General features: G+C 42.3%; 2 protein-coding genes across 3 annotated transcripts in view; one reads left to right on the top strand and one right to left on the bottom strand.

Annotated features, from left to right (window-relative positions):
* The first annotated feature begins 1,389 nt into the window (after positions 1-1,389).
* On the top strand, positions 1,390-13,073 carry spag1a (sperm associated antigen 1a). 2 transcript variants are annotated; one of them, XM_085447036.1, is made up of 8 exons: positions 1,390-1,827; positions 2,926-3,025; positions 4,097-4,249; positions 4,437-4,594; positions 8,488-8,629; positions 9,398-9,524; positions 9,635-9,772; positions 10,907-13,073. In XM_085447036.1, exons 1-8 carry the CDS (start codon positions 1,473-1,475, stop codon positions 10,910-10,912), a joined length of 1,179 nt encoding a protein of 392 aa, XP_085303162.1. In that variant the 5' UTR covers positions 1,390-1,472; the 3' UTR covers positions 10,913-13,073. The 2 variants fall into 2 exon arrangements, with proteins under 2 accessions (XP_085303162.1, XP_085303161.1); XM_085447035.1 differs by lacking the exon at positions 10,907-13,073 and having other exon boundaries at positions 9,635-10,900.
* A 59-nt stretch (positions 13,074-13,132) lies between these two features.
* rnf19a (ring finger protein 19A, RBR E3 ubiquitin protein ligase) overlaps positions 13,133-25,147 on the bottom strand; it is a 28,091-nt gene continuing 16,076 nt past the window's right edge. The window contains exons 2-10 of the mRNA XM_085447034.1: positions 22,850-23,726; positions 19,364-19,572; positions 19,065-19,209; positions 18,774-18,936; positions 18,370-18,484; positions 18,037-18,195; positions 17,054-17,273; positions 16,308-16,451; positions 13,133-16,183 (exon numbers count right to left, since the gene is read on the bottom strand). Of these exons, the coding sequence (XP_085303160.1) occupies positions 15,397-16,183; positions 16,308-16,451; positions 17,054-17,273; positions 18,037-18,195; positions 18,370-18,484; positions 18,774-18,936; positions 19,065-19,209; positions 19,364-19,572; positions 22,850-23,457 (2,550 nt within the window). The 5' untranslated portion in view covers positions 23,458-23,726 and the 3' untranslated portion in view covers positions 13,133-15,396. The remainder of the gene's footprint in view (positions 16,184-16,307; positions 16,452-17,053; positions 17,274-18,036; positions 18,196-18,369; positions 18,485-18,773; positions 18,937-19,064; positions 19,210-19,363; positions 19,573-22,849; positions 23,727-25,147) is intronic.

The raw sequence follows: 25,147 nt of genomic DNA, 5'->3' as shown, positions 1-25,147 counted from the left end.
TCCATGTCTCATGTGAGTATTTCTAGTTTTGCTTCCCTTGTCTCGTCCAGCCTGATTACTCTCAGCTGTGCTCTCCTTCTGTCTCATTCCCTCGTTATCCCTCTGTGTATTTAAGCCCTGTGTTTCTCTTTGTCAGTGTCGTAGTCTCCCTCATGCTGTGTGTGATTCTCCCCGAGTCTCCTGGTATACTTTATGATTAGCTTTCCCAGTTTAGTTTTGTATTGCCTGTGTTCTATTTTTCCAGCAATTAAAGCTGTGCTTTTGAGTTCAAGTTCTGTCCCCGTGAGTTTGCGTTTGGGTCCTCTCCTGCCTGCCACACAGCCGAAACATGACACAACCCAGTACAAGCAAGGTGTACTTAAGTGTCCATTGAGTGTATTTTTGATCTAAAGCAGCACTATGATAGCTTTAACTTCTTTAAATTACACTGTTTCCCCAAGTTTAGCTTTTAAGTTGATTTAAATCTAAATCTGTTTTTTTTGTTCATTTAGTCCCTTAATATCTGCATGGCAACTTTTTAGTTTGGCTTACCACAAAGATTTCAAACTGTTGCGCTCTCTCTACTCAAAGGTGCAAAAAGGTGCATATTACACAAATAAGACACAACAAATAATAGATAATAACAAAAAACTAAAATGATGTGTTTCATTAAGATGAGATACCAAATCAAATAGCAAACAAAGCCTTCACTGGGATCATTACTTGCACTTGGGTTTAGCAGCTATTTCATTTCAAACTTCCATCTTTAAAAGATTCTAATAAAACATTTGTGTGAACCTGTGATTTGATGTAATTACATGCCAAAATGTTGACCAATAGAAAATAAGCCTGATTTAATTTCCCGGTGCTGGACAGAGAGCTGCTTCCAGCTAAGATGCTGCTGAGAGAGTTATGAACAACGTGTTCTCATCAACAAAGTAATTACTTTGCTGAACTACCCTTTAGGTGACAAACAGGACTGGATTCAATGATTGTTTTCATTACTGGACTGGGTTTTCCATCAACAAAATGTAATTTTACATGATTAATATTCTGTTTGTTTGCTGTTGATCAGATTTGCAGCTCACTCCAATTATCCTAAGAGTAATTAAACATTTATATCTTTCCACTGTGTCAAAATGTTGCCTGTCAGTTACTTCTTCTCCAGTAATACAGCGTAAATCATGTATAATCGAAATTATAATGGTTTTTTTTCTTACAATTTGATGAATTAAAGCATCAAAGTGTCTCGCATGTGTGTGTCTGGTCCAGGTTTCCTCTGCTCTGAAGTCTAAACTGAGGCTCTCCCTTCAGAGCTGTCCTACTGCAGCACTGCATCGCTGTGGCACTCCCCCCTCCCCCTCGCTGACATCACATCTGACGCCTCATGTCGGGGGTGTGTCCAGCAGAAATCCCCATCCAGGCTCAGATGTAGCTGCGGCTCTGAGAGAGGTAGAGGCAGAGTTTGAACACACTGCAGAGGGATTGCAGCTATGGGGAACGCGCAGGAGAAACCTCCGGGCGGCGGAGGAGGGGCAGCGAGCGCGGATCAGGCCACAGCAGGGAGTGGGACACGAAGCGGGGGTGGAAGCAGCGGGGGAAAGCCTCACATGGCTCCACAGAAGGGGGCGGTCAATGGCACTCAGAGAGAAAACAGCCCTGCTGGTGGGCAAGAGAAGAAGGAGGACAGCCCTGCAGTGGACACAAGTTACCTGGATGCTCCCGCCGGGGCCCTACCTCCTCACCTGGCCCGGCTCAAGAATGAAGGGAACCATCTCTTCAAACACGGACAGTTTGGAGACGCCTTGGAGAAGTACACCCAGGCCATTGAGGGATGTGCTGAAGCAGGTGGGGGGTGACATGAGCGGTTTCTTTTCTCTTACACAGCATGTGATCCTGGGATAAACAAATCTGATTATAGCCACGATACTATAGCATAGTTAGAGGAGCTTTATCTAACTGCTAATTTCTTGATTCATTGATTAAACCATGTATAGTTTTAGAAAATAACAGTAATTTTGCTACCAGAAAGTTATTTCTTGTTTATTTTCATCCTTGGATTCCTTGGAGTAGCTTTTCCACCTCTGTGACTCAGTGTAGAGTCGCCAAAAACAGCAGATGGGTGTCACAGAGCCTGAGAGACACCCTCTCGTAGCATCTGTGACTTAGCCCTGGTAAGGGTATCACAAACAAGTTGACTCAGTGTCACCTGGTTCCACAATCCAACGTATCCCGTGTCAGTTTTGAATGCATTATACCACTGTTTTTCCAGTCAGCCTGCAGGATGACTTCAGGTCACTTCACTTTTTAGCATGAAGCAGAGACACAAGGCGTCTCTGCACCAGTGATTTGTGATTGCAGTGGAGTGTTGGCACAAGACAAGTTGCTGTCGATGGAAGTCGTGTGCTGATGCATGGGGCTTTTACGTGAGGCTCAATGCCACGCTGCACAGAGAGCACTCAGCTGACTTTTACTCTTGTAGCTGGCAAGTGTGAAGGCTTTTTCTGCACTTGCACTGTAGCCAGATTCCAAACGTTTAGACTTGATTAATCATAGACTTCAATCAGAAAGCTGGTGAGAACAGTGTATGATAATGATGATGCGCTGTGGGTTGTGGAAGCTGTACATAAGACTGATGCTCTCCCAGCGGTTATGAAACTGCACTAGAGTGGAAAGGACAGTGGAGAAAATGACTCTACCGAGGGATCTCTTAACACAGCCTTTTATCTGTCTGCCTTTCACCCCTTCAGCGTTTCTGGACACTTGCAATTGAACTGCTTCACTTCTCTTGATTTCGCTTCTCTCTCGAGCACTTTAGGCCACAAAGTCTAAAGAACTGCTGGTAATATGGATGTGTAGCATGGCCTTACACCTGCTTTTCAGATCACAAGATGACGTAAATGAATCTGGTCATTCAGAAATGTGATTATGGTTGTCCCCTTGCAGGCATTGATAGTCCAGAGGACCTGTGTATTCTCTACTCCAACAGAGCAGCCTGTTACCTGAAGGAGGGAAACAGCACAGACTGCATACAGGACTGCAACAAGTACGTGACTAGTGTCGGTTTTATTACTGGTTATAACTTCCAGGTTTGAGAGATGAATCCACAGATCTGACATCACACCCCAAAACACTGTCAGATCACAGACTGTATTTAAAAGATGGCCAGAACCAGAACCGTTCTGGTGTCATGGTCGTAACCATCTTGTGGAGTGCTAAGTTTATGTGTGATTTTATTTGAGAGATAGCTGGTTTGAAAAGGCTCTGAATGCCACAAACAATTGTTGCCACTTTAATTTTCCCAAAGTGGCAACAATTACAGCCTGATTGGAACATCTACTCTTACCAGTACCAGCTTATAAAGAGAGAAACGCATAGATAGAGATTGGGCTAAAGAGATCAGCCAAGAAAACTTATGAATAACTTATTAAAGGGGGACTTTTTGTGCTTTTTTGTCTTATACTCACTATTTTAACAGAGTCAAAAGTGGGAGACACAGCAGGAACAAATCAGGGATAATGAGACAAGAGAATATGAATTAGATACAAAGCACAAAAGACAAAAGACCACCAAAACGAAGCAGGAAATAAGATACCGACAAAGGCTCGAACATGTGAAGTTAACAGTGAAAGACAAGAGACGGAGACAAGACTGGAGGGACACAGTGGGATTAACAAAAGGGAACCAATAAACCTTAAGCAAGCAAAGAACTATAGGGACAAATAAAAAAGCTCATATTAAATAAACCATTAACAGAAGACCGTGAAGAATACTGAACTAGAACAAAATCATTTCTCAAAACTAGAGGAAGTCATGAACCTGCAAAACTCAAAAGCTGACATTACCCAGTTGGGGACACGTGGGCTGTGTTTTATTTAATTCAATATTATTTACATGAAAACTGAATGACAAGCTGCTTTTCCACACCCTGATTGTAACTGTTTTCTCTGTAACTGTGGAACACAGCATGTAGATCATCCACAGTGATGCAGTTTTGGATCCAGCAGCTTCCTGCTTTTTGTTTCTTTGCTCTAAAGGCTGCGACAGCCTGTCGGTCAAATATTCATTCACATGTTCAGATCCCTCGGTCTCCGCCTCTCCTCTCTGATCCTCTTAGGGCTTTGGAGCTGCAGCCCTATTCCTTGAAGCCTCTGTTGCGTCGAGCCATGGCCTATGAGTCACTGGAGCGCTACAGAAAGGCCTACGTGGATTATAAGACCGTCCTGCAGTTAGACACAGGGATACAAGCGGCTCACGACAGCATCCACAGGTCAGCTGAACACAAAAATCCAAACACGGGAAACTTCAGCCGCTTCATGTGCTGGTGCATGTTTAGTCAGATTTTACGTAACACCAAGTCATCTCAGTCATTTCAGTTTCCCTTTGGGTCCCTGCGCGAGTCTTGCTAATGCGAAACACTTTGCGATACTAGTTTCAGTCTCTTTGTTCTCTGACAGGCTCACAAAGATGCTGATTGAGCAGGATGGGCCCGAGTGGAGACAGAAGCTTCCAGAGATTCCCGTCGTCCCCCTGTCTGTGCAGTTGCAACACCGAGAGAAACCAATCAGCATCGAGCAGGCCCAGGCCAGGGCCGCCAGAGCAGCCCAGGAGGAAGGTGAGGAACAACCATTCCTGTGGGTTTAAGTGGTTAAATGTGATGAGCACATCTGATGCAAACAAAGAAGCCTTTTAAAGAAATCCAGATTTTCTTGACTAAAGACAGTTCTTTGGGTGATTTCATTCACGTAGCATTTTTAAAAGAAACAGTAAATAATTGAACAATAAAGCAGCAGCAGAAGTCAGTGAGCAGAATCAGCGTGCAAATGCTGAGTAGTGGTGAAGGTGCTCCAGCTGAGAGACTCTGTGTGTGTGTGTGTGTGTGTTTGTCTGGGTGTACTATCAATAATGCAAAGTAAAGACGATCCACACAGACTATAGTGCTGCTGTAATGGAACAATCCAGGTCAAGTTTCCTCTGCGCTCGAACTGCTCACAAGAACCAGGAGACTCCAAATGTGCCATAAATGCAAATATATGTAAATAGTTTTGGAGCAGTATAAGGCTGTAAAACTCACAACAACACTAACAGATAAATCTGTTTACTTGTACTTGTCTAATGAAAAACTCCAAACACACGATCTAACACATACAAAGCTGAATGAATATGAAGCCAGAAACAGAAGGAGACAGGAAGTGATCGAAGTTGTAAGTGTTAAAAGCAACATGTGTGCTGCTTAAATTTGTCACAGCAAATACGCAGCACTGTTAATCACTACCTCCTACAGTAATGCATTTTGTTCCATCATACTGAGGAGGAATGACGCCATGCCAACAATAAGAAATGTAAGACAGCATCTTAAGTTATTATAAACTGTGGTAAAATAAAGTTGTGGCCAGAAGTTCACATCTGCTCATTATGAGCAAGAATGTGGTGGTAACTTTGAGGTTTTAATGAGTTCATTGAACGTTTCTTTTTCCAGGGTGGAATGATTGTACTGCACATATCATAATGTCTTTAAAAGATAAGGATTGGGTGATTGGATTGGTTTGAATTTATTTTGAATTTTCTCTGATCCAAACAAGGTCAGCAGTATATATACATACAGCCCCATTAATATGTGGTTACATGTCCTTTAGCAAGTTGCACCTTGACAAGATGTCTTTGGTAGCCATCAGCAAGCTTCTGGAATAATTCTGGGTAGATATTTGAGTGATTGTAATGGCAGAAAACTTAATTTAAATTAGTTGGTTTTCTGGCTCAGAACCAGCTTTGACGTGTATTACACAAAGTTTCAGCGGGGTTGAAGTTTAATGTTAGCCTGCTTTATCCATTCATAATGGGAACGGGATCATTGTCCTGTTGGAACATGCAAATGTGTTCAGGTTTCAAACATCCAACTGTTGTGGTGAAGTTGAAGAATTTGGAGGTAGTCCTCCTTCTTCATTTTTCCATCCAACAATACCATTGGCAGCAAAACAGCCTCATAGCATGATGCTACCACCACCATGCTTGACAGCTAGTGCAGTCTTCTTAGGCTTGAAAGCCTCACCTTTACTCCTCCAAACATACTTCTTACCATTGAGGCCAAATAGTTTAATATTTGTCTCATCTGACCATTAAACTTTTCTCCAGAAGGAGTTTGCAAATTTGAAGGTGTCGATTTTGGAGCAGAGGCTTCTTTTGTGATCAGCACCATCTCAGTGTGTGGTGTAAAACTGACTTCACTGGACAGTGATGCTGGTGTCCCACTAGCCTCCAGTTCATGGCTTGAGCCTTGTTGGTTCCTGAACATTCAAATCAATTTCCTCTCATATGAGGGTGACAGTTTGGGTCTTCTTCCGGACATTAGCAAAGTTGTGACACATCTGAATAACTTGTACTTATGTAAAATTGGACTGATGATCTTAGAATCTGCAGTTGTTTGTGTACATCTACAATTCTCTAATACAACAAGTCAATCTGAGTGTCTCAAATGTTCAATTCATTCATTCATAAACTCACGTTTGTGTTGTTTCTGTCTTCATGTTGATTTCCCCAAAACAGGAAATAAAACCGCAAACACGCAACACAAAACAACACCAAACTGTGCTCCTTAATAAAAGAGTTAAAATGAATTAAAATTCTGACAATTATAATTTTATCCGTTAAAACAATTAGACTTAATGAAGCCTCGAGTTCATTAATATGTTAATATGCCTTTAATTGCAACAACACAAGTTAAATGAGCATTGCATTTATTAGTTGAGCTAGCGTTAGTGGCGATGATTAAAGCTATTGCTCTCTCGGCATTTGCAAACACAGCTGTGTTATCCGCCAGAGGAAATTACATATCTATTGATGCTTGGATTGAAAAGAATTAAACACAACCTCTACAGCAAGCTAGCATCAAAATAACCCTGTAATCAAAGATTGCACAAGCTTGTGTTATTATTCTCCCACAGCCCCGAAACCTCCTAACCTGCCACTACGCTTCAGCGCCGGTGCCAGCGCGTCTGTTTTGACTGTGTTATTGGTAATGTTATTAGATTGTATCTGTTAAATTATCTCCTTACAGCTTGACTCCCAGCTTGTATCAGCTTCAGAGGTGATTGATCTCAAATACTCATGCTCCACATATCAATTTAGTTTCCCAGCAACAGAGCACTGAGTGGTTTGTGGTATCGACGGACGTCTCAGCTAAAGGAAAAAAATAAGCTTTCAGCACCGAGCTGCTTCAGAAAGCATGCAGGCCTTTTCACTTTGTGCTTTGGTTCAATTGTAAATGGATGAAAGTAGAATTTTCTTGGTAGAGAAAAATTAAAAAGAGTTTCAAAAGCTGGTTCAGGCTTTTTAATTCAGTAGTTTTATAGTGCTTTGGGCCTGAATGCTTTCTAAAGTAACTCTGTCTGAACACTTTATTAGTTATACTTTGTTATTACTGGGTTGGACCTCCTGAACTGTTGATATAAGGTGGGATTGATTCAATGCTTTCATGTATTTTTGCCAAATTCTGACCCTGACATGTGAATGTTGCAGCAATAATCATTACTCATCAGACCAGACAGCATTTCTCCAGTCTGTCGTCCAATTTAGGTGAGCCAGTATGAACTGTAGCTTCAGTTTCCTGTTTTTAGCTGACAGGAGGTGTGCTCTTCTGTTTCTGAGGCCCGTCTGCTTCAGGTTCCTCATTTGTTGTGCATTTAGAGATGCTCGTCTGCATGACTTGGTTGAGACAAGTGGTTATCTGAGTTACTGTTCCCTTCCTTTCAGCCTGAAGCATTCTCCTCTGACTTCTGACATCAACAGGCATTTTCTCCAGAGAACTTTGGCTCAGTAGATGTTTTCTCTGTTTTCTTTGACCATTGTCCAAAAACTCTAGAGATGTTTGTGGGGGGAAATCCCAGCTGGCCAACAGTTTCAGAAATACTCAGACAGAAAATCACTCACATCACCTTTGTTTTCTGTATCGAATCTTAATTTGAATTTCAGCAGGCCGTCTTGACCACATCTAAATACCTAAATGCACTGAGTTGCTGCCATGTGATTGGCTGATTAGATAATTTTGTTAAAGAGAAGTTGAACAGGTGTACCTAATCCAGAGGCTAGTGAGTGTATATTACTTTTAATGCCTGCTGAGCTCGTTTTTTCGAGAGTTGGCAGTAGTAGCTGTGTCATTTGATTAATGTTATCTTTTTGTGTACCTGTGAGTCTGTGTTTATGTTTAAGTACCGCTGCGTGTGTCTTTTCCACAACTCATTAGCCGCATTGGCTTTTTCAGCACAGCCGATCGCTAACTAAGGAGGAGTTGACTCATCTCCGCTGGTCCACAGAGACTGCTGCCGACAGGCTGGATTTATTAAGGCCTGAAACGGTGTGAAGAAATTGTAGAAGAGGCTTGTTGAAAGACAAACCATTCAGTACAGTCTGCCCCAGATCTGTCTAACCAATCAATAACTTGCACTGAAGAAAATGAACTCTTTATGAAGTTATCTTTTTCAGTTGGAAAAAAAAACATTTTTCTGCCAACAGCCAGAAGAAAAGAAGCCCACTTCACTTTGCTTAAACAGGAAGGCAACAGTCTGGTCAAGAAAGGCCACTTCCAGGAGGCCCTGGAGAAGTACAGTGAATGTCTCGCCATAAAACCTGACGAATGTGCGCTCCACACAAACAGGTATAAAAAAACAACCCAAACAGACGCTAGAATTGACTGGTCTTTGCAACAAGAGCGCCTGAATTACTTTGCAAAAGAAACAATGTTTGAAAGGTGGGTAGTTTGATCGCCACCCCCCAAAAAATAACAGAATAGCTGCCTACATCAAGTAAGAAGCTTCAGCTCAAATATTGTGTAAAAATCCGCTGAAATAATGCCAGTTTCTCTACTCTTGCAGCAAAGGCTTAAATGAGAGTCGTTCTTCACCTTCACATTCCCCCAGTTGCTCGTCAGTGTCACAAGTTTTCAATGAAATTGCATGTTTTGATCTTACTTTGTCAGCACAGAAAAATGGCCTCTCGCGGTAGGGAGCTAATTCTCCATTTACAGGTAGACAGGGGGAACAGTAGAGGGCACCATATGACCACCTGGCATGTCAAATCTGATGCACTGCCAGTTGTTGCTCTGGATAAAGCCCCATGAAGGTGTATCGGTATATTTGAAAGGAATTTCAGATGAAATATTGTGTTGCAAACATGAAAGCCTAAACTGCTGGACACATGTGGATTCCCTGTAAATATTACATCCTGCAAAAATCTCTATATTAACAAGATATTGTGCGAAATGTTGGGGAAAATGCATCTGTCCCTACTCTTCTACAGTGCATATTTTGAAGATTTTTCATTTGTATTTGAAACAGTGTGGAGTAATCTAACCATGCGTAGCCTGATCCTCATACTGATCATCACTGACAGAGACCGTCTGACAAATCCTTTACTTCTCCTCCAGAGCCATCTGTCTCCTGAAACTGAATCGGTTCGAAGAGGCCCGGCAGGACTGCGATTCGGCGCTGCAGCTGGAGCCGAACAACAAGAAAGCCTTCTACAGACGAGCCCTGGCTTTTAAAGGTTTACAGGTGCCGGCACGCCCCCTCATAAACCTCTTCCTTGTCATTTTAAGATAATGCGTTGGATTTTTCTTCCCCCTCCCATTCCTGATTTCTCTGTATGAATGACTATCCTCTAGGACTACCTTTCAGCTAGCAGTGACCTCCAGGAAGTCCTCCGACTGGACCCAAACGTCCGGGAGGCGGAGCAGGAGCTCGAGGTGGTGACGGGCTTGCTGAGACAGAGCCTGATGGACAACACCGTGCACACACCAAGGGTAAAACAAGTTCATCATGTCGCCTTAAGCCCCTCAATTACTAGATTTAATTTTCATTGTAGTTGTCATTATGCAACACAAGGTTATAAAACTATACTGGAAGTTCAGTCCCTTTATGCAAGGAGGAGAGGTAGTGAAGGTGGGTGAGATTAAATACCTGGGGTGAACTGTCCAAAGCAAGGCTGCAGGCAGAGTGGAGCGGGTGGAGATGAGTGTCAGAGGAGGGTGTTTTGGGAGATTTAACCTTTTTAACTTGCTTTCTTATGCTTCTTTTCCTTTAAAGGTGATAGCGGCATATTTGCCTCTTTCATTTTACTTGTTAATAAAAACCTTTGCTTTATTCGTTTGCCTACTTGTCTCAGTTTTTCAATCTGGACATGCTTCGTTATTTTCCTCACATCCCTCGGACTGTTAGGGAACGTGACAAGGAGCAACAGCAAAAGGGAGGTTTAGATGATTTGGAGACAGTGGCAATGGCAGGAAGTGGAGCTCGAGGTGATGATAAGCTATTCATTGCGAGTGACCACAATGAACAGGATTAGAAAGAGTAGAGTGCATCAGAGGGACAGCTCAGGCTGAGCGGGTTGGAGACAAAGTTTGAATGGTGAGGCTGAGATGTTTTGGACATCTCCAGAGGAGGGATAGTGGATATATTGGATAAAAGATGTTGAATATGGAGCTTTCAGGCAGGATGAAAAGAGAAAGACCACAAAGGAGGTTCAAGGATGTAGCGAAGCAGGACGTCCAGAGGGCTGGTAGGACAGAGGAGGATGCTAGAGACAGGGTGAGATGGAGGCAGGTGATCTGCTGTGGTGAACCCTGAAGGAAACAAACTAAAGAAGAAGAAGAGTGTGGAGGATTAATTTGACGGTTTTGAAACCTGAAGAAAGAAACTGTTCTGCTGGTACGGCAGCTGATACTTGGTAAACAAGTATGGGATGCTTTAATCACTGTAGTTGACAAGCCTCCAGGTCTGGATCCAGACATATCCCATATGTGTTTGTAACGTCTCCAATTAGTTAGGAACATGGCTTTACCACTTTATTATCTCCAGATAAGGCTTCAAGTATGTTACAAACTATTAAGACAAACAAAACCTCATAGAAAAGGCTAACCTTTGATGATTTCCTGCAGGTTTGATGTCTCCTGCTGGTTCACATGTGGAGACAGGTGTGGACACTTACCATACTGCTGCAGGACTTTTAAAGCAATCGGCTACAGCAAATAAGCAGCGTAGAAATGCAAATGACTATTTTTGAACTCCTGGGACGAGAACCGTGGACGACCAGCTTTTCAGCTCTGCTTCATCTGCAATGTGTGCGAACCACACGTAACTCCTGAGTACACAAGCTTACATAACGGTAAGCTTTATTTAAAGAGGCTAATGTCAAGGTACTTGTGACCCGCTCGCACTATAAATCATTCACGTTATGATGTAATGTCCAGTTTCATGTAACAGGCTCCAGAGCACTCTTACTTGTTAAAGAATGTTGAGAGAGGGGAAAGAGAGTGCGTATCAAGCGTGCCTTACTGAGATTTTTACCACAGTTAGGATGAAATGCGCCAAGATTAAATGTTTAATTTTGATTGCGTTTTTTTTAATCTGCTTTGAAAGGAATGGATCAGTGCAGTGCAGGCAGTGTGTGTTTGTGTGTTGCACAGCAAGATATGAAAGCTTCAGCTATTTTATTCCAAAGCGTTTGTTATTGTTTACATGTAGTGTGATAAGAGCTGCTATTAATTTAAATAAGAAGCCAACAACATCACATAAACTATCATCACTATTAGTGTTGGGAAGTGCCCTAAAAGGCACTAACGTGAATTTAAGCTTCACCGGTTAGATTAGCTAAAAAAAAAGTCTGAGGTCAGCACTTTAGAGTGGACCCATGATGCTTTTCTTTATTTCATGCCTGATAAATGCTGCTGGAATTTCATATTACCACTGTTTCAAAAAATTACATCATCTTTTATAAAGTAATCATTGTGTTGTGTTTAACACTAGCGCTGAGCTGATGTCAGCTCGGAATACCCTTCCTTATATGGTCAATCAGCTCTAGCTATGTCTGAATAAGGAGGCGGAGCTAACAAGCACTGGGTTCTGTTTAGAAGCAAGTCGAAGGGCAGCCAATCAGAATTTGGGCTTATAGTGAGGGGGAGGGGGGGCCTTAAAGAAACAGAAACTAAAAAGACTTGTTTCAGACAGACGATAAAAGACCAATAAGATACATAACGGTCACTTAACTGCAAATCAAATAATGTTGAATAAAAATTTTGAGTGAGTGGGACATGAACTAAAAGTCCCTTTTAAGCGACTTTTAGTTCACGTACCTCTCTGGGTTTAAATATCGCTCTGCTTAGGTTAGTGTTACAGTTTACAGAACAATGCACTGTACTGTAGCTCAGTAATTAATGTAATTAATGACTGTTTTGTTTTTGTGTAGGTATATAGTAGTTAAATTAAAGCTAATGTCCGCATGTCTGTGCCCTTATTGCTGCAACAAGACCCCCGATAAGGCTCTGATTAAACACCCAGATATATTTATCAAAAACTGTCATATTACAAGAAAATTATTTATTACAGTGATACAAATGTACTTTAAATAAAAACATCAATAACTCGTTTGTTTGAGTTGGGAGCCTAGCCTATAAGAGAAAGCAGCAATGCTTGCAAATTGAAAGCTTGTTTCCACCAATTTTGGGGGGGGGCGAGAAGCTCTGAATAAAAACAAAAAAAAAACTTCATATATCTCAATTATTTACCTGTTATCTCACCCCCCCCCCCTCCCCAGTTTCAAGTAATTAATTGAGTTAATAGGACTTAAACGAAAATTTTGACTAATGTACCGTAAATTTTCTTTGGCAGAAAAGGCTTCCATGGAAAGTCATTTTTCAGCTTCCACCCTCAGGCTTGTCATTCTCCCACATTTCAGCCTGCGTTTGTGTGCAGGCTGAAATGTACTTTTACACACGTTTGAAAAGGACAAATTAGATGCTTACCAAGCTTTGCAAACATAATTTATCACCTCTGTCAACTCTCCACAGGAGCAGAAGCTTTTGAAATCACCCACATCCGCTATGTATTTCTTTAAAATGTAGCAAACTGTGCCACAGTTTATTTTGCAAGTATAAAAATATTAGGTTAGTTTTTTCCAGTCTTGTTTTCCTTTGTGTTGTAAAAATAAAAGGCTTATCTTAAAAAAAAAAAAAAATCTTGATGTAAAGCTTCATTCATGAATGTGAAAGCATGTACTGTATGTAAATAGACTGAATGCAAATGTAAATAAACTGCTACAAGAATGCATTAATGTGCCTGTGTTTTTTCAAATTGAAACACGAATAAATGAACACAAAACGATCACAGCAAGCTTGATTGTGAAGTTTATTAAACGATATGCATTTGCATGCACATTATAAAGCAAATAATTAGGTAATACATACTTTTTAAAATATCATAAGCTTATCTGACCCAATTAGAAAACACACCTGCCACTCGTCTCCAAATAATAAAACCTCGGAGGATCTATTTGACTCTGAAGTTGTATCATTTTCAGCAGCAGGTAGGTTACAAAACGGAGGGAATAACCTGCAGCTAGAGGCTTGTAAGGTTTACCAAAACATTTTATTTATTTATTTATTTTTAGCAGATAGCCAGCTCACCACGAGCTGCCTGACGTCACAGAGGAGCAATCTGTGGTCGGGCTGAAAATGTGCTCCAGCTGCTGAAAGCTACCGTAGCCTGTAGTGTCACTGTGCTCACGATACTCATGATGCCGACTGCTTTGGATTAAAGGGATCTTATTGCCAACTTGTGCATGACATAAACTTTAAAAACTTTGGCTACTTCAGGGGAATATTAAAAACAAATAATCCTAACAACGATTTAAATTCAGATAAACATTTTGGTTGTGAGTACTGGGTTTAATCCAATATTTTATTGCTCTGATTTTCAATTTCTACGCACTAAAGTAGATTGCTTAAAAAATTATTCTGTCACTGTTGACGTGTCCACTGCAGCGGCCTGAGAGCGGCTCTTTGGTAGTTAACACCAGCTACTGCGACAGTCCGCATTAGCATTCTGGGAATGGTGTTTATCAAGTTTTGGTGCATTTTATGTGGCAAATATAATAACTATCAAATTGTTTTTACATTTATCATTTGATGAAACACACAGAGAACAAAAACAAAACACAATAAAACCCCTCCCCCTCCCCCGAAAGGCACTGTAGGTTCAATAATTATAAAATTATCTGCATTAATCATTTGCAAGGTCTTCAGAAACATCACAAGAACATGTTGTAGTTAAAATACACCCAAAGCTCTGAATAAAAAATAGCTTTTTGATTTATATGAGGGGAAAACAATTTAACATTACTACTGTACATTCGCTACTGAATACTGATTAAGATTTATGTGCTCGGATAAACTTCTGACTGCAACTTGCTGCGGTGTGCCTGACACGCTTGTTCTTACTGCGTGGGTACTTCTAGTAGTTCTAGTTTTAAAACAAGTCTGAAATGCTTGTTGAAATGTTGGGATCTGCTTTGTTTTGTTTACAAGGAACAGCTTAAAAATCCCTTTTCTTAAATACGCCGCACGATTCAATTCAAAGCTTGCAGTGAAGGTTTTTATATCTGCACAGGTGCAACCAAAACAACAACAAATAAAAAAGGAGAGCTCAAGGGATGAGTATTTGAGTATTTCTGATATCACAGTTCCCACCCGCTTATAATAAACAGTTGGACCCAACACAGGGCTTCAACATTAAAACCAACTTTCCCAAAATGGAAAATAAAATAAGCAAACACATGACAGGAATCACGTTTTAAACAAAAAGCAAAGATAATATTTTTCTTATATATGATTGCAGACCATAAAATCTGCGGGTGAATAGCTGGTCCCTCTAAAGTGTAAATGCTTGGCAGACGCCTCCACGCTCCTCTCCGACTCCTCTCCGGCGTTTCTCGCTGCCATTTAAAGAATTCACAGAAAGAGCTGGTGGTGGACCACAGCGGGGACACATCCCTCTGGTTTTTGCTCGTTTTTTTTTTTTTCTTTTTTGCTAATGTGCTCAAGGAGAAGTTGGTGTGGATTTTTTTTCTTTATAGCAGCTCAGTTTTGTCAAGACATTTTATTTGCTCTTATCCGGCTTTTTCAGTTCTGCTTCTTTTCTTATTTGGGGAGGGAAAGGGTCAAATCTGGTTTGTGGGATTTGGAAAACCCACCAGGACTGAAAAGAGTTTGCAAATCATCATGAAAGCTGGACCTTCTGCACCACCTGATAACTTGCTTTACACACCTGTCCCCGTACATGCAACTCTACTTACTATAGGCCTTGAAGCACTGCTGGGTGCTTTAACATCTCGCTTAGATGTCACACATCTGGTCATGTTCTTGTTGCTCCTGAAATCCATCCCTCTCTCTCCATCTCTGACTTAAACCTCAACCCTGACATTCAGATATTTCTAAAAATATATATATATAATTAATTTATAGCCTTAATCCTGATCACCAGCTTCCCAAGATGCATGGAGGGTAGGGACGGTGCCTGCGTTTAACAGTGGCACTGGGTGATAAGGCTAACTGAGCTTGCTGTGTTTGTGCAGTATCATGCCTGAAGAGCTCCTTTAGATGTCCGTTTGTATACAGCGTTTTCTCGTTTGGTTTACAGGCTGCACAGCGCTGCAAATGGTCTCCTTCAAGCTCTCATCCTTCTCTGGCTCTGTGTCACCAACACTCTCCTCGCTGATGTACAGAAACGTCCCGCTACTTCCCTCTTTTGGCGAAGCAGGTGGAGATGAAGACAGCAGGCGGCAGGTGAAGGCTGAGTGGCTAATCTGAGGCGGGAAGTGCTCCAGGCGGTCGTGTTCCACCTCTGGCATGGACGTGATGGTGACGTCACTGAAGGCGCTGATGGGATTATGAGGGTGGGCGTCCATCGGGGGAGAGCAGGGTGCAGGAGCCGGTCTCGAGGTCTCGGGGTCTGAGCAGCTGAGCTCAGATGAGAAGTGGCTACAGTGCGACTCAGCCACAGAAGGAAGGCTGCCGCTCAGGGACGGAGAATCGAACTCTGAGGAATTAGTGCTGCGCTGCTCCAGAAGCTGAGTGTCCATGTCTGTTTGGATCTCGTTAACTTTTGCCTCTCCTTTGCTGATGCTGCTGGCTTTTTTCCAACGCTTGCCCTTGCTCGTTTTGACCCCAGAGGTGGAGGCATCCTTTGACCACGGCGGGCAGGGGCAGGAGTGGTTGGCTTGCTGAGCACAGCGACAGGTGGAGGGACACGAGCACGTAGCTCCTTTCAGGCCAGCAGAGCTGCTACTACAGCTGGCTTCATCCAGGCTGCTGCTGGCGCTTCCGTGTCTCACCTTCTCCTGCTTAGACTCCACGTCTGCCTGCACCTCCAGACTGTTGTCTCTGCAAAATCAAATCACCTACATTTAACTTATTGGATCATAGGGCAGCTGCCTACAAGTCTAACAAATCTAGGTCACCAAATTCCTACTAGAACAAGGAGGATGTGTATAATCTGAGTGCTGACCTTTCCAGAGACATGTAGGCGTTGAGGATGGACCCCGCCATGGCTTTTGTGCTTGCGTTGTCGCTCATTGTCCCCAGACTGACTGTGGCAGACTCCCCACTAAGGCTGCAGCGTTCCTTCTGGACGTCGGCCTGGACTTCCATCCTGGAAAAGTAAAAGCAGTCAAAACAACTAGAAAGTCCAGTTGACAAGTGAACAACAAGCCCATCGATGTAGTTTCAGTCCTAAAACATTTAACACTGATAAAATGGTCTAAGGAGCTTGGAAAGCTCTAAGCTACACAGACACTGATAACATTGTGCGACTGCACCATTTGCCACTCACATAGAAGTGCAAAATTTCTACGATGAAGAGAAAATAATACAAAGAAAAAGAAAAAAAAAGACTAACATGCTTTTTTCTTTTAAGTGATGAAAGTAAAGAATGACGTCTCATAGCTTTTATTTTGAGTGCACTGCTGAGTTAAAGAAAGGAGTTAAGGAAATTTAGGAAGTTAAGGGTTAATTTTAATTCATCTGTCTGTTTTCTTAACCCCTTATATTCAATTTAGGGTCACGAGAAGGGGAGCTGAACCCTATCACAGCTTTTATCAGCTGTCAGCGAGAAGTGGAGTCCATTAACAGGGCCAACAGACACCCATTCACAAGTACGACCAATTTAGAATAGCTATTGGATTTTCCCTCAGACAGTGTTCTGTTTGGGCTCATCTGGGCGTGCTTATCACACAATCAGTCCAGTCCATTTACCGGTTGTAGCAGCTGCCCGAGAGGCTTCCGGTGATGCTGGTCCCAGCGAGGGCTGTGGTGCTGGCATTGTCACTCATGTTATCCCGCTGGGTGGAACTTACGCCGCAGCGCTCCATGTTGCTTCCGCTCACACTGAGGCTCAGGCCCGTCAGACCACCAACACTCGCACCATCGCCGAGGCTGGCGTTGTTGAGGCGAGTCTCCGCTACTGAGGTTGTGTCTGACCAGAGAAAAGGGGGACACAGTGTGAGCTTTTATTAGGCTACAGAATAGTTTGATGGACAAAACTAAAGCAACAATGTGGCTTTCTGATATAGTATTACTGTATCCTGTGACTATAAATGCCCAAAGAAGTGAAACTAATACAAATGGAGCATGGTCAGTAATGTCAAAGTGGACACACATAAGTAATAAACTCAGGAGTGAACTTGGTATGACTTTACCATGCATCCTGGAACAACACATCATTAAATTCTCATTGGAATCAAAAGGACATCATCACGTCTCACACCTTATGTTTCTGAAAAGGTCAAAGTCTTCGCTGTCATCTGTACTAATAATTATGACTTTCATTGATGACAGAAGCTGCAAGAAAACAACACGTCTCGCCGTCACGCAGAGCCCCTAGTTCATCACAATTGCTGATATCGTGCCAGTCATTTCACACAGTCACACGCCCTGAATACTTTTCTGCATCTTCCATCAACAGCCCTTTGAGTAATGAATGTCATGCGCATAAAAACAAAGGCATGGCCAGATGTAAGAGTAATGACTGGTATGCATTCCTAACCGTGAGAACAAACTCATACAGTAATCTTTTCTATCAACCCTGTTAAATATTTAACCTGAAAATTGACCTAAGCTAAATGCAGAGCACCATGGTGCTTAAAACAACATTTTTAATTATTCATTAACGGATCATTATTGTCTGAACTGTGACTTTAAGTTCTTCCCATAGCCTGTGTACAGTATAAGACTCTCACCTGTGGCTGCAGCACCGTTGCCTATGTTGTCATTTTCATCGTCAAACTCAATTCGCACTCCTTTCCCATTGCCGGCAGAGACTCCACAACCTCCGCTCCGGCACAGGGAGATCGGGACAACACCGTAGACGTACGCAAGCATGATGGGAACGCCAATTCCTAAATAACACAACATGAACAAAAATTATTATGACTGACACTTAGGTAAGGTAAGCAGATTAACTAAGAAAATACTGGTGGGCGAAACATGTTTAAACTCAGTGTGTTGGTACAAGCAAGGCACAATATGAAGGCACAGATGGTGAAACAAAACAAAAAGACATTTTTCCTCACCAACAGTGACCGCGGCAACCACAGGAGACACGATCACAGACAACGTCACGCCGCCAGCTATCACCAGGTTCCTCTTGTGTTTGGAGATGTCTTTGCCTTCATAGCGAGTATGAATCTGATGGGAATAATTGTTCAGTATGATTTAACTTCACACGCTTTGCAGTAAAGCCACAAATGATGAACACACACCTCCTTTTGTCCCCACATCTCAAGGCTGACATTTGACAAACTTGTTACATGCAAGATACTGTACTAGGAACACAAAACTGGTACAAAAAAAAAAAACAAAACAAAAAAAACAGGCATAACACAACCTCTCTGTACTAATCTGCAAGATCTTCACCACTTCTCACTTCTCTGAATACACACATTTTGTACCCCTGTTGCCTGCTGGGAGCTCTCACCTTTCTGCCCACATAGACAGGGATGCCAATGATCATTGCAGGGATGGCGATGCCAGCAATAAGGGCGATACCCACAGGAGCACCCACCAATGTGCCAAGCTGCCACAGGATCTTCTTCTTTCTGCTCCACGGCTTCTTCCCCCAGAAGGTGCAGCCCGATGGACTGGGAGGAGACAAGAGAGATAAAATAGTTTCACAGGGCTAAGACAAAAAGAGAGCTGTAAATATTAAGCTGTAAATATTAAAGGAAACCTAAAAAATAAGAAAAGCATAGGGCGGAGGAAGTCTTACCTTAAATAGTGCAGATCAGAGATCTCCTTCATGCAAAGCCAACAGAACTCACAGCCGCAGACGGCGCAGGTCATGTGATTGCAGCTTCCATCGTTCATCTTGATGATGTAGGCTGCACAGCGAGGGCATGGTTTGATGTCATCACCTGGTGCAGAATAAAACAGACTGAATATTGTGCTTAAAATGATAAAGCTTCTGTGCACTGTGAATTTATCACAAGTGTCCTTTAATGTGTAATGCCAAAGAACAGGTCAGGTTAATCTGAGAGCTTTTTATGGTAGCACCTATCTGTGGGCTACCTGCAGCGCCGCTCTCCTGGCTGTAGCTGAGTGAGGACGACCTGAAACTCCTCAGCCGGAAGTGTTGGGCCCTTTGCTGCCGTGCGGTGTCGCACGTCTGGTTGGGATGCCACAGCTGTTTGCAGTGGTAGCAGAACTCTGTCCCGCAGCCCTCACGCCCGCAGGTGATCTTTGGGCAGCTGGCACATCCAAATGCAATGACTGCATAACTAAAAAGAGAAATGATGGTAAATAAAATTTGGTGAGACAGAATGGACTTGCCGCTACAGGTATAATCAAATCTGGAGGATGGCATATCACCATAGCAACCTACATCAGTCATCACAGTGGCTTATTAGAGGGCTTTTTTTGTGGCAGGAATGTTTCTTTTTATAAATGAGCACATAAAACTTGACAAAGTGACACCATAAAAGCCCGTTGCTGCAGCAGTCATTTATATCCCATCACAACTGCTGCTTTAAATAACCTGCTTTTATATCAGTGACAAGAATATTATGAATGGTAGTGACTGTTTCCCCCGAGCTTGCTGACTCAAAGCCCCCCTCGTGTCCCTCCAGGGGTGAGACATGGGGGATGGTTTCTGTGTTAGATACCGCAGCAGATATGACAGCTTCATTTAAACTCAGAGGCATTCAGGATCCTGCATGATGGTTATCACGGGGACGTGAGGAAAAGCAAAAACAGTGCGACAGCAAGCAGCTTGTAAGGAACTCTTAGTTGCTCCACTCAAACCCTGATCATCTTCCACATTTCTAAATGTGATTGTGTGAGGAGAACATGGAGGACGAGCCTCTTGCTCAGTTTAGGATGAATTCCCAAGAAAAAAAGACAAAAAAAACCAAACTCAAATTAAACAGACGCTGCAGCACCGTCTGACGTACACAGCTGTGAGTCAAGATCTTTGTTAACATGAGATGAGCATTTAATCTAATATAGCCGTTAACATCAGCTGACAGCAAGGGAGCAACAGCAACTGCAGCTGGAAACTTAAAGAGGCACGCTATTTGGTGGGAATCAATGGGATTTATAAGTTAGCGAATGAAGCAAAATGATAAGTTTGGAAGACAAGTTAGTCATACTAAACCCTTAAGGCTAACCTTACAAAAGGTAGATTAGAGTTATCTTAAATGCAAAGTTATATAATTACATCTAACATTTCTTCAAGGTCAGTGGAGGAAGGAGGAAGTTAAAAAAGAAATACAAAAAAATAGAAGCAGTAGAGTAAATATATAAAACTATTCATCACATGTCAAGTTTCTGATGAAAGAAATGAAAGTGAATGTAAGCATTAACAGATAAACTCTGTTATCCTCTTATTGACACATTTGACAAGCAGCAGTAGAGGCTGAATGTGAACATGTACTTAAACAAAACAGCCAGTCTGCACAGTTTCTAGACAGTCTACACTAACACCTTGGTGAGGTGAACCGATGGCACGTTGTAAAAAGTGGTAAAATATTGCCAAATGGCCTTTTGGTATTATCCCCATCTTGTTTTCCTCACATACATTTTACTGTCAGACCATAATTCAACCAGTTTTAACTGGTAGTGTAACACCTACAGTGATATACTTGGGCTCAACTTTTAAAAGAAACCCCAAGCTTGCCCAAAATAGAAAAACTGTTTCGGTTATGCTTGCATGTAACTAAATAGGACACCATCCGAAACTGAGCAAAACTTCACTGCATAAAGATGATTCAGCTGTTTATTTAAGGAATAATGAGGACTCAAATTTGACAAACTTCACAGTTGAGCTGACCAACAGAGCCCAGTAATTTGCACAATTATACAACAATAAAGACTGAGAGCATTAACCAGCGAGGAGAGTGGCAGCAAGCCAGAGTCGAGCTGTTTGTAGCTGAGTTGCAACAAACTCATGAAAGAGCCATTATTCCAGCAGACAAGGGTCAGCACTGTTGATGCAAGACGATCATGAGAGTGAGTGAAGGGTGAAACCATTTCTGAAGCAGACAACAACAGAGCTGAACTGATCATGGCTGACTGGAGCAAAAATATAAAAAAACAAAGCAAAAAACAACAAAATAGTGCAGCCAGCACCTGGAGCAAAACCAAATACACACTGATGTAAGGGTACATTAGCAGTACACGTATGCTGTGTGCATGGAGGCAGTCACGGCCTAATGGTGCAATGAGAAGCAAGAGACGTATGGAGGTCAGTTCAGGACCCTGTGAGCAAACTATTGAGTCCCTCCCGGCTCGAAACATACAAGACCCTGAACTGACCTTAACCCAGTACTGCCTCTGACATATAAGAGAGAGAGAGAAAAAGAAAGATTTCCAACTGCAAGAAACAGCAGTTTATTAACATTTTTAGGAGGTTTGCAGAGCTCGTTTTTACCCCAAACCAGCAACTTGCAATACTTGCAAATTTTTTCCAACTTTAATAATTGAAATAGGGTTTTTGTTTTGTCTTTTTTCATTCAGCTTATAACTTGTTATTTTAGGTTAAATAACTTTTCGCCTTATTTTAAGATTATTATCACTGAAGGGTGTGTTATGCTTTCCTTTATTTTCTGTCACATGATGCTGAATGTTTATACTAAAACACTGCCATAATTTCAGATAATCTGGTCCGCGTATATAAAAACCTTTATACTACTCAAAATGCTTGTTGTGTGGTGGGTCTTCTAGTCTGATGTCAGCTGATCATGAATTTCCTTATATGGTCATTTAAGGCACAGCTACACTGATGGGAGGCGGTGCTTAGAAGCACAAGGTTACAAGCTAGCCAAGTACAGCCAATCAGGAGAAAGAAGGACTTAATTGTACAGAAGCTAAAACGGCGTGTTATTGGCCAGTAGAGGACATACAGTGCACAGGCCAGTGAAGAACAAGTAAAATACACCTGATCCAACCATAAATTAGTTCATGTATTGTTCAGACTGTTATACATGCTCCTTCATTTGTGGCTATATACTGAATATTTGCTCATTTACAACCTATTTGCAGTCTGAACACAGCGGGCATCATCATAAACTGACTGCTCGCTGCTTTTGACTGACAGAATAAATGCGGCTATTATTGCTACGAGTTATTTTTAGCCGAGACATCAATGCAGAAGCTGGAGTAAACTTCACAGGGTCAGATTACAGTCTTGAAATTTCCTTGATCTTCTGCCTTAGTGTGTTATTTTAGGAGTTGGGCACTGGTTTAATCAAAGTTACAGAAGATCAGGCACATCTCAGGTAATTAAAACTAAGATTTTGGCCCATATGAATTTGCAGGTTTTTCAGGATAATATCACAGGCTTAAAATTTTGGAAGCTGTCTGAAATTTACACGTGCCTTGTTGTAATTAGTGCTGCAAATCTCAACTTTCCTTCCTACTCTTCAGTTACATTTGAATGTAAATCTAAAAGCCTTCATTTCCCAAGTTTTTGCCTTGTGTATTATGTTTGAACTACACCAACTAGTCCTGTGTGTTATTCACTCAGGGGCCATCTAATCCCTCAGCTGTGGTTCTTACCCGCAGTCAGGGGCTGGGCACCAGCGGCAGTCAGGTTCAGCCACCAGCCACCTCCTCAGCATGAACTCCTCGTACTTGTCCATGAGGGCTCGGTCTCCCAGGATCATCCTGATGTCGTGGGGGTTGAAGCGCTCAGCACACTCGGGGCAGCTGATGTTGACTCGTGACTCTGAGATCTCGATGCGCAGATACTGTCGCAAGCAGTCTGCGCAGGAGCGGTGGTGGCAGGTCATGATGTCTGGGAAGTGATCGCGTGCGTGGCGCAGTAGGCACAAAGGGCACTCCAGCAGCTCTGACGAAGACCCTGGCACTGAAGAAGTTGACGCTACATCTAATGGAGAGTTGGTTGCAGTTTTATCCTGCAAAGTCTCTACCTGTGCAGTTTCGAGGCTGACGACACCATCCACCCCAACTTCAGCTTGCAGAGCCTTCGCCTTGCGCTTGGGGTCACGTTCGGGCCGGCGTCGGCGCCCAAAGATTGCATGGAGAGAAAGACGGCGCTTCTTGGGAGTCTTTCTAACTGTGGGGAGGCTAACAGAGGAGCCAGCAGAGTGAAGATCTCGCTCTGAGCCTGTGCTGCCATGATGCTGCTGGTGCAGGCTGCTCATCACGCCAAACTGGGCGCCACTGGTGCTGTGACCAGCAATTACCACATTGGGATCGGGGATTAGAGATGGTACGGAGAAGGAAGACGGAAAGAGGGACTAGGGTTTAAGGAAGATGCTCAGGAAATAGACTGCTATCTAGGACATGGTGGCAGGAACCTGATTTAGGAGGTGTGCAGGTGTGTGAGATGATCTACCCTTGTTTTAAGTCACACCAGTTTAAGGGGTTCCTTTATGGCCAAGATGAACAAGTTCAGATGTAGGCCACAAACCTGAGGAAAAAAGAGAGAGAGGAAAATATCAGGTGCTGTGCTGAAGTCAAATGCATTAATTTTTAATTATCTGCTGCAAAAACAGAACCACTTGGCTGCAAAACGAGGCAACACTATTTCAAGATGCAAAACAACCATCCAACTAAAGAGAATCTTAAAAGCAAGACAGCCATCCGTGAGGCTGTTCACTGGCCTCTGTGTTAAAGCGTAACCACTTCTTTGACGTTTAAGAGTTTTCTGGCAGACTGCAGGCATTTTCTCAGGCGTGTCTTCTGTGCCTCTGAGTGTGTGCATGCTATTATTCTCACATAGCTGCATGCTTTCCCTCGAGTGTGTATTAGTCAAGTGTAGGCAAAACAAGACAAATCCTGCGTTTCCACCATAGATCTCAAAAGCAGCCACAGCTGTGCCTGTAGTTCTCTGCAGCCTCACCTAGCCTTAAGTACTTTCACTGCTTGTTTGCACAACTTAAGCATAAGCTCTTCACCTGTAAAAGCAGAGTGAAAACGCACTTGTGGTGGATGTGAAGGGTTTAAGGGTCAAAATAACAGGCATAACAGAGGCGAGTCTTAAATTTCATTGACTAATCCAATCTAGCAAATGAGATCAAAAATGCATCATGAAGTTCTTTTAATCCTAACCACCTTCCACCTGACCTGGCCTATTTTTATCCAATCCATCCAACACAAAATTTACCAGGATTGTTTTGCTTTCAGCAAAATATGCACGCTCTTCTAAACACAATTTTGTTTCCACACCTTTATCTTCTCGCAGTATTTTTAAAAAAAAAACATGAATAAATAAATAAATAAACAAACAGAATTACAGAAATCAACGCTTTCCAAGTTTGCCCTCACTTGACATGTCCTATATAACTGTGCTCATGTTTGTATAACTGTGCTCATGTTTGTATCATGAATTGCAAAGTATTTTAAAAACCCTAAAGCAATATAAAGGACAAAAGGGATTTCTACTGGCTGCTGCAGGCTGCAAACTTGTGTTTGCCATTAGGGACTAATTTCAGGAAAATTCCAGCGGGAGCCAAAAGGTGACTAATTAACAAGCCTGTTGCAAATCTAAACTGGGACAAAGCAACCATATGCACTCTCGTAACCTACAAACCTCAGTCTGACTGGCTGCTGTTTTTCCACCTTTAAGTACCATGGCATGTAGGCCGAAGTCAGCATCAACTACTTTAATGTTGGGGAAGGCTAAAAAGAAAAAAGTCTTTAGTTGCAGAGCCTGAAACCAGATTCAGTTCGGCACCTAATAATAACATACACTCAACTAAATTAATGTAACATTTTAACACTTTCAGTGAATCTGGTTAGTGGTTTGATCACAAGCTTGAAGCATTTTAAAAAGGCCATTAAAAGATTATAAATGCAATAAAATTCAGAAATGCGGTCTTTCAGGTGCTC

This window comes from Copadichromis virginalis, linkage group LG22, assembly GCF_057382275.1.
Source record: "Copadichromis virginalis isolate Kocher_CV1m ecotype Utaka linkage group LG22, C_Virginalis_male_GT1.1, whole genome shotgun sequence".
NCBI classification, from domain to species: domain Eukaryota; kingdom Metazoa; phylum Chordata; class Actinopteri; order Cichliformes; family Cichlidae; genus Copadichromis; species Copadichromis virginalis.
Note: the sequence above shows the minus strand (reverse complement) of the source record. Positions and strands in the feature narration are given on the sequence as shown.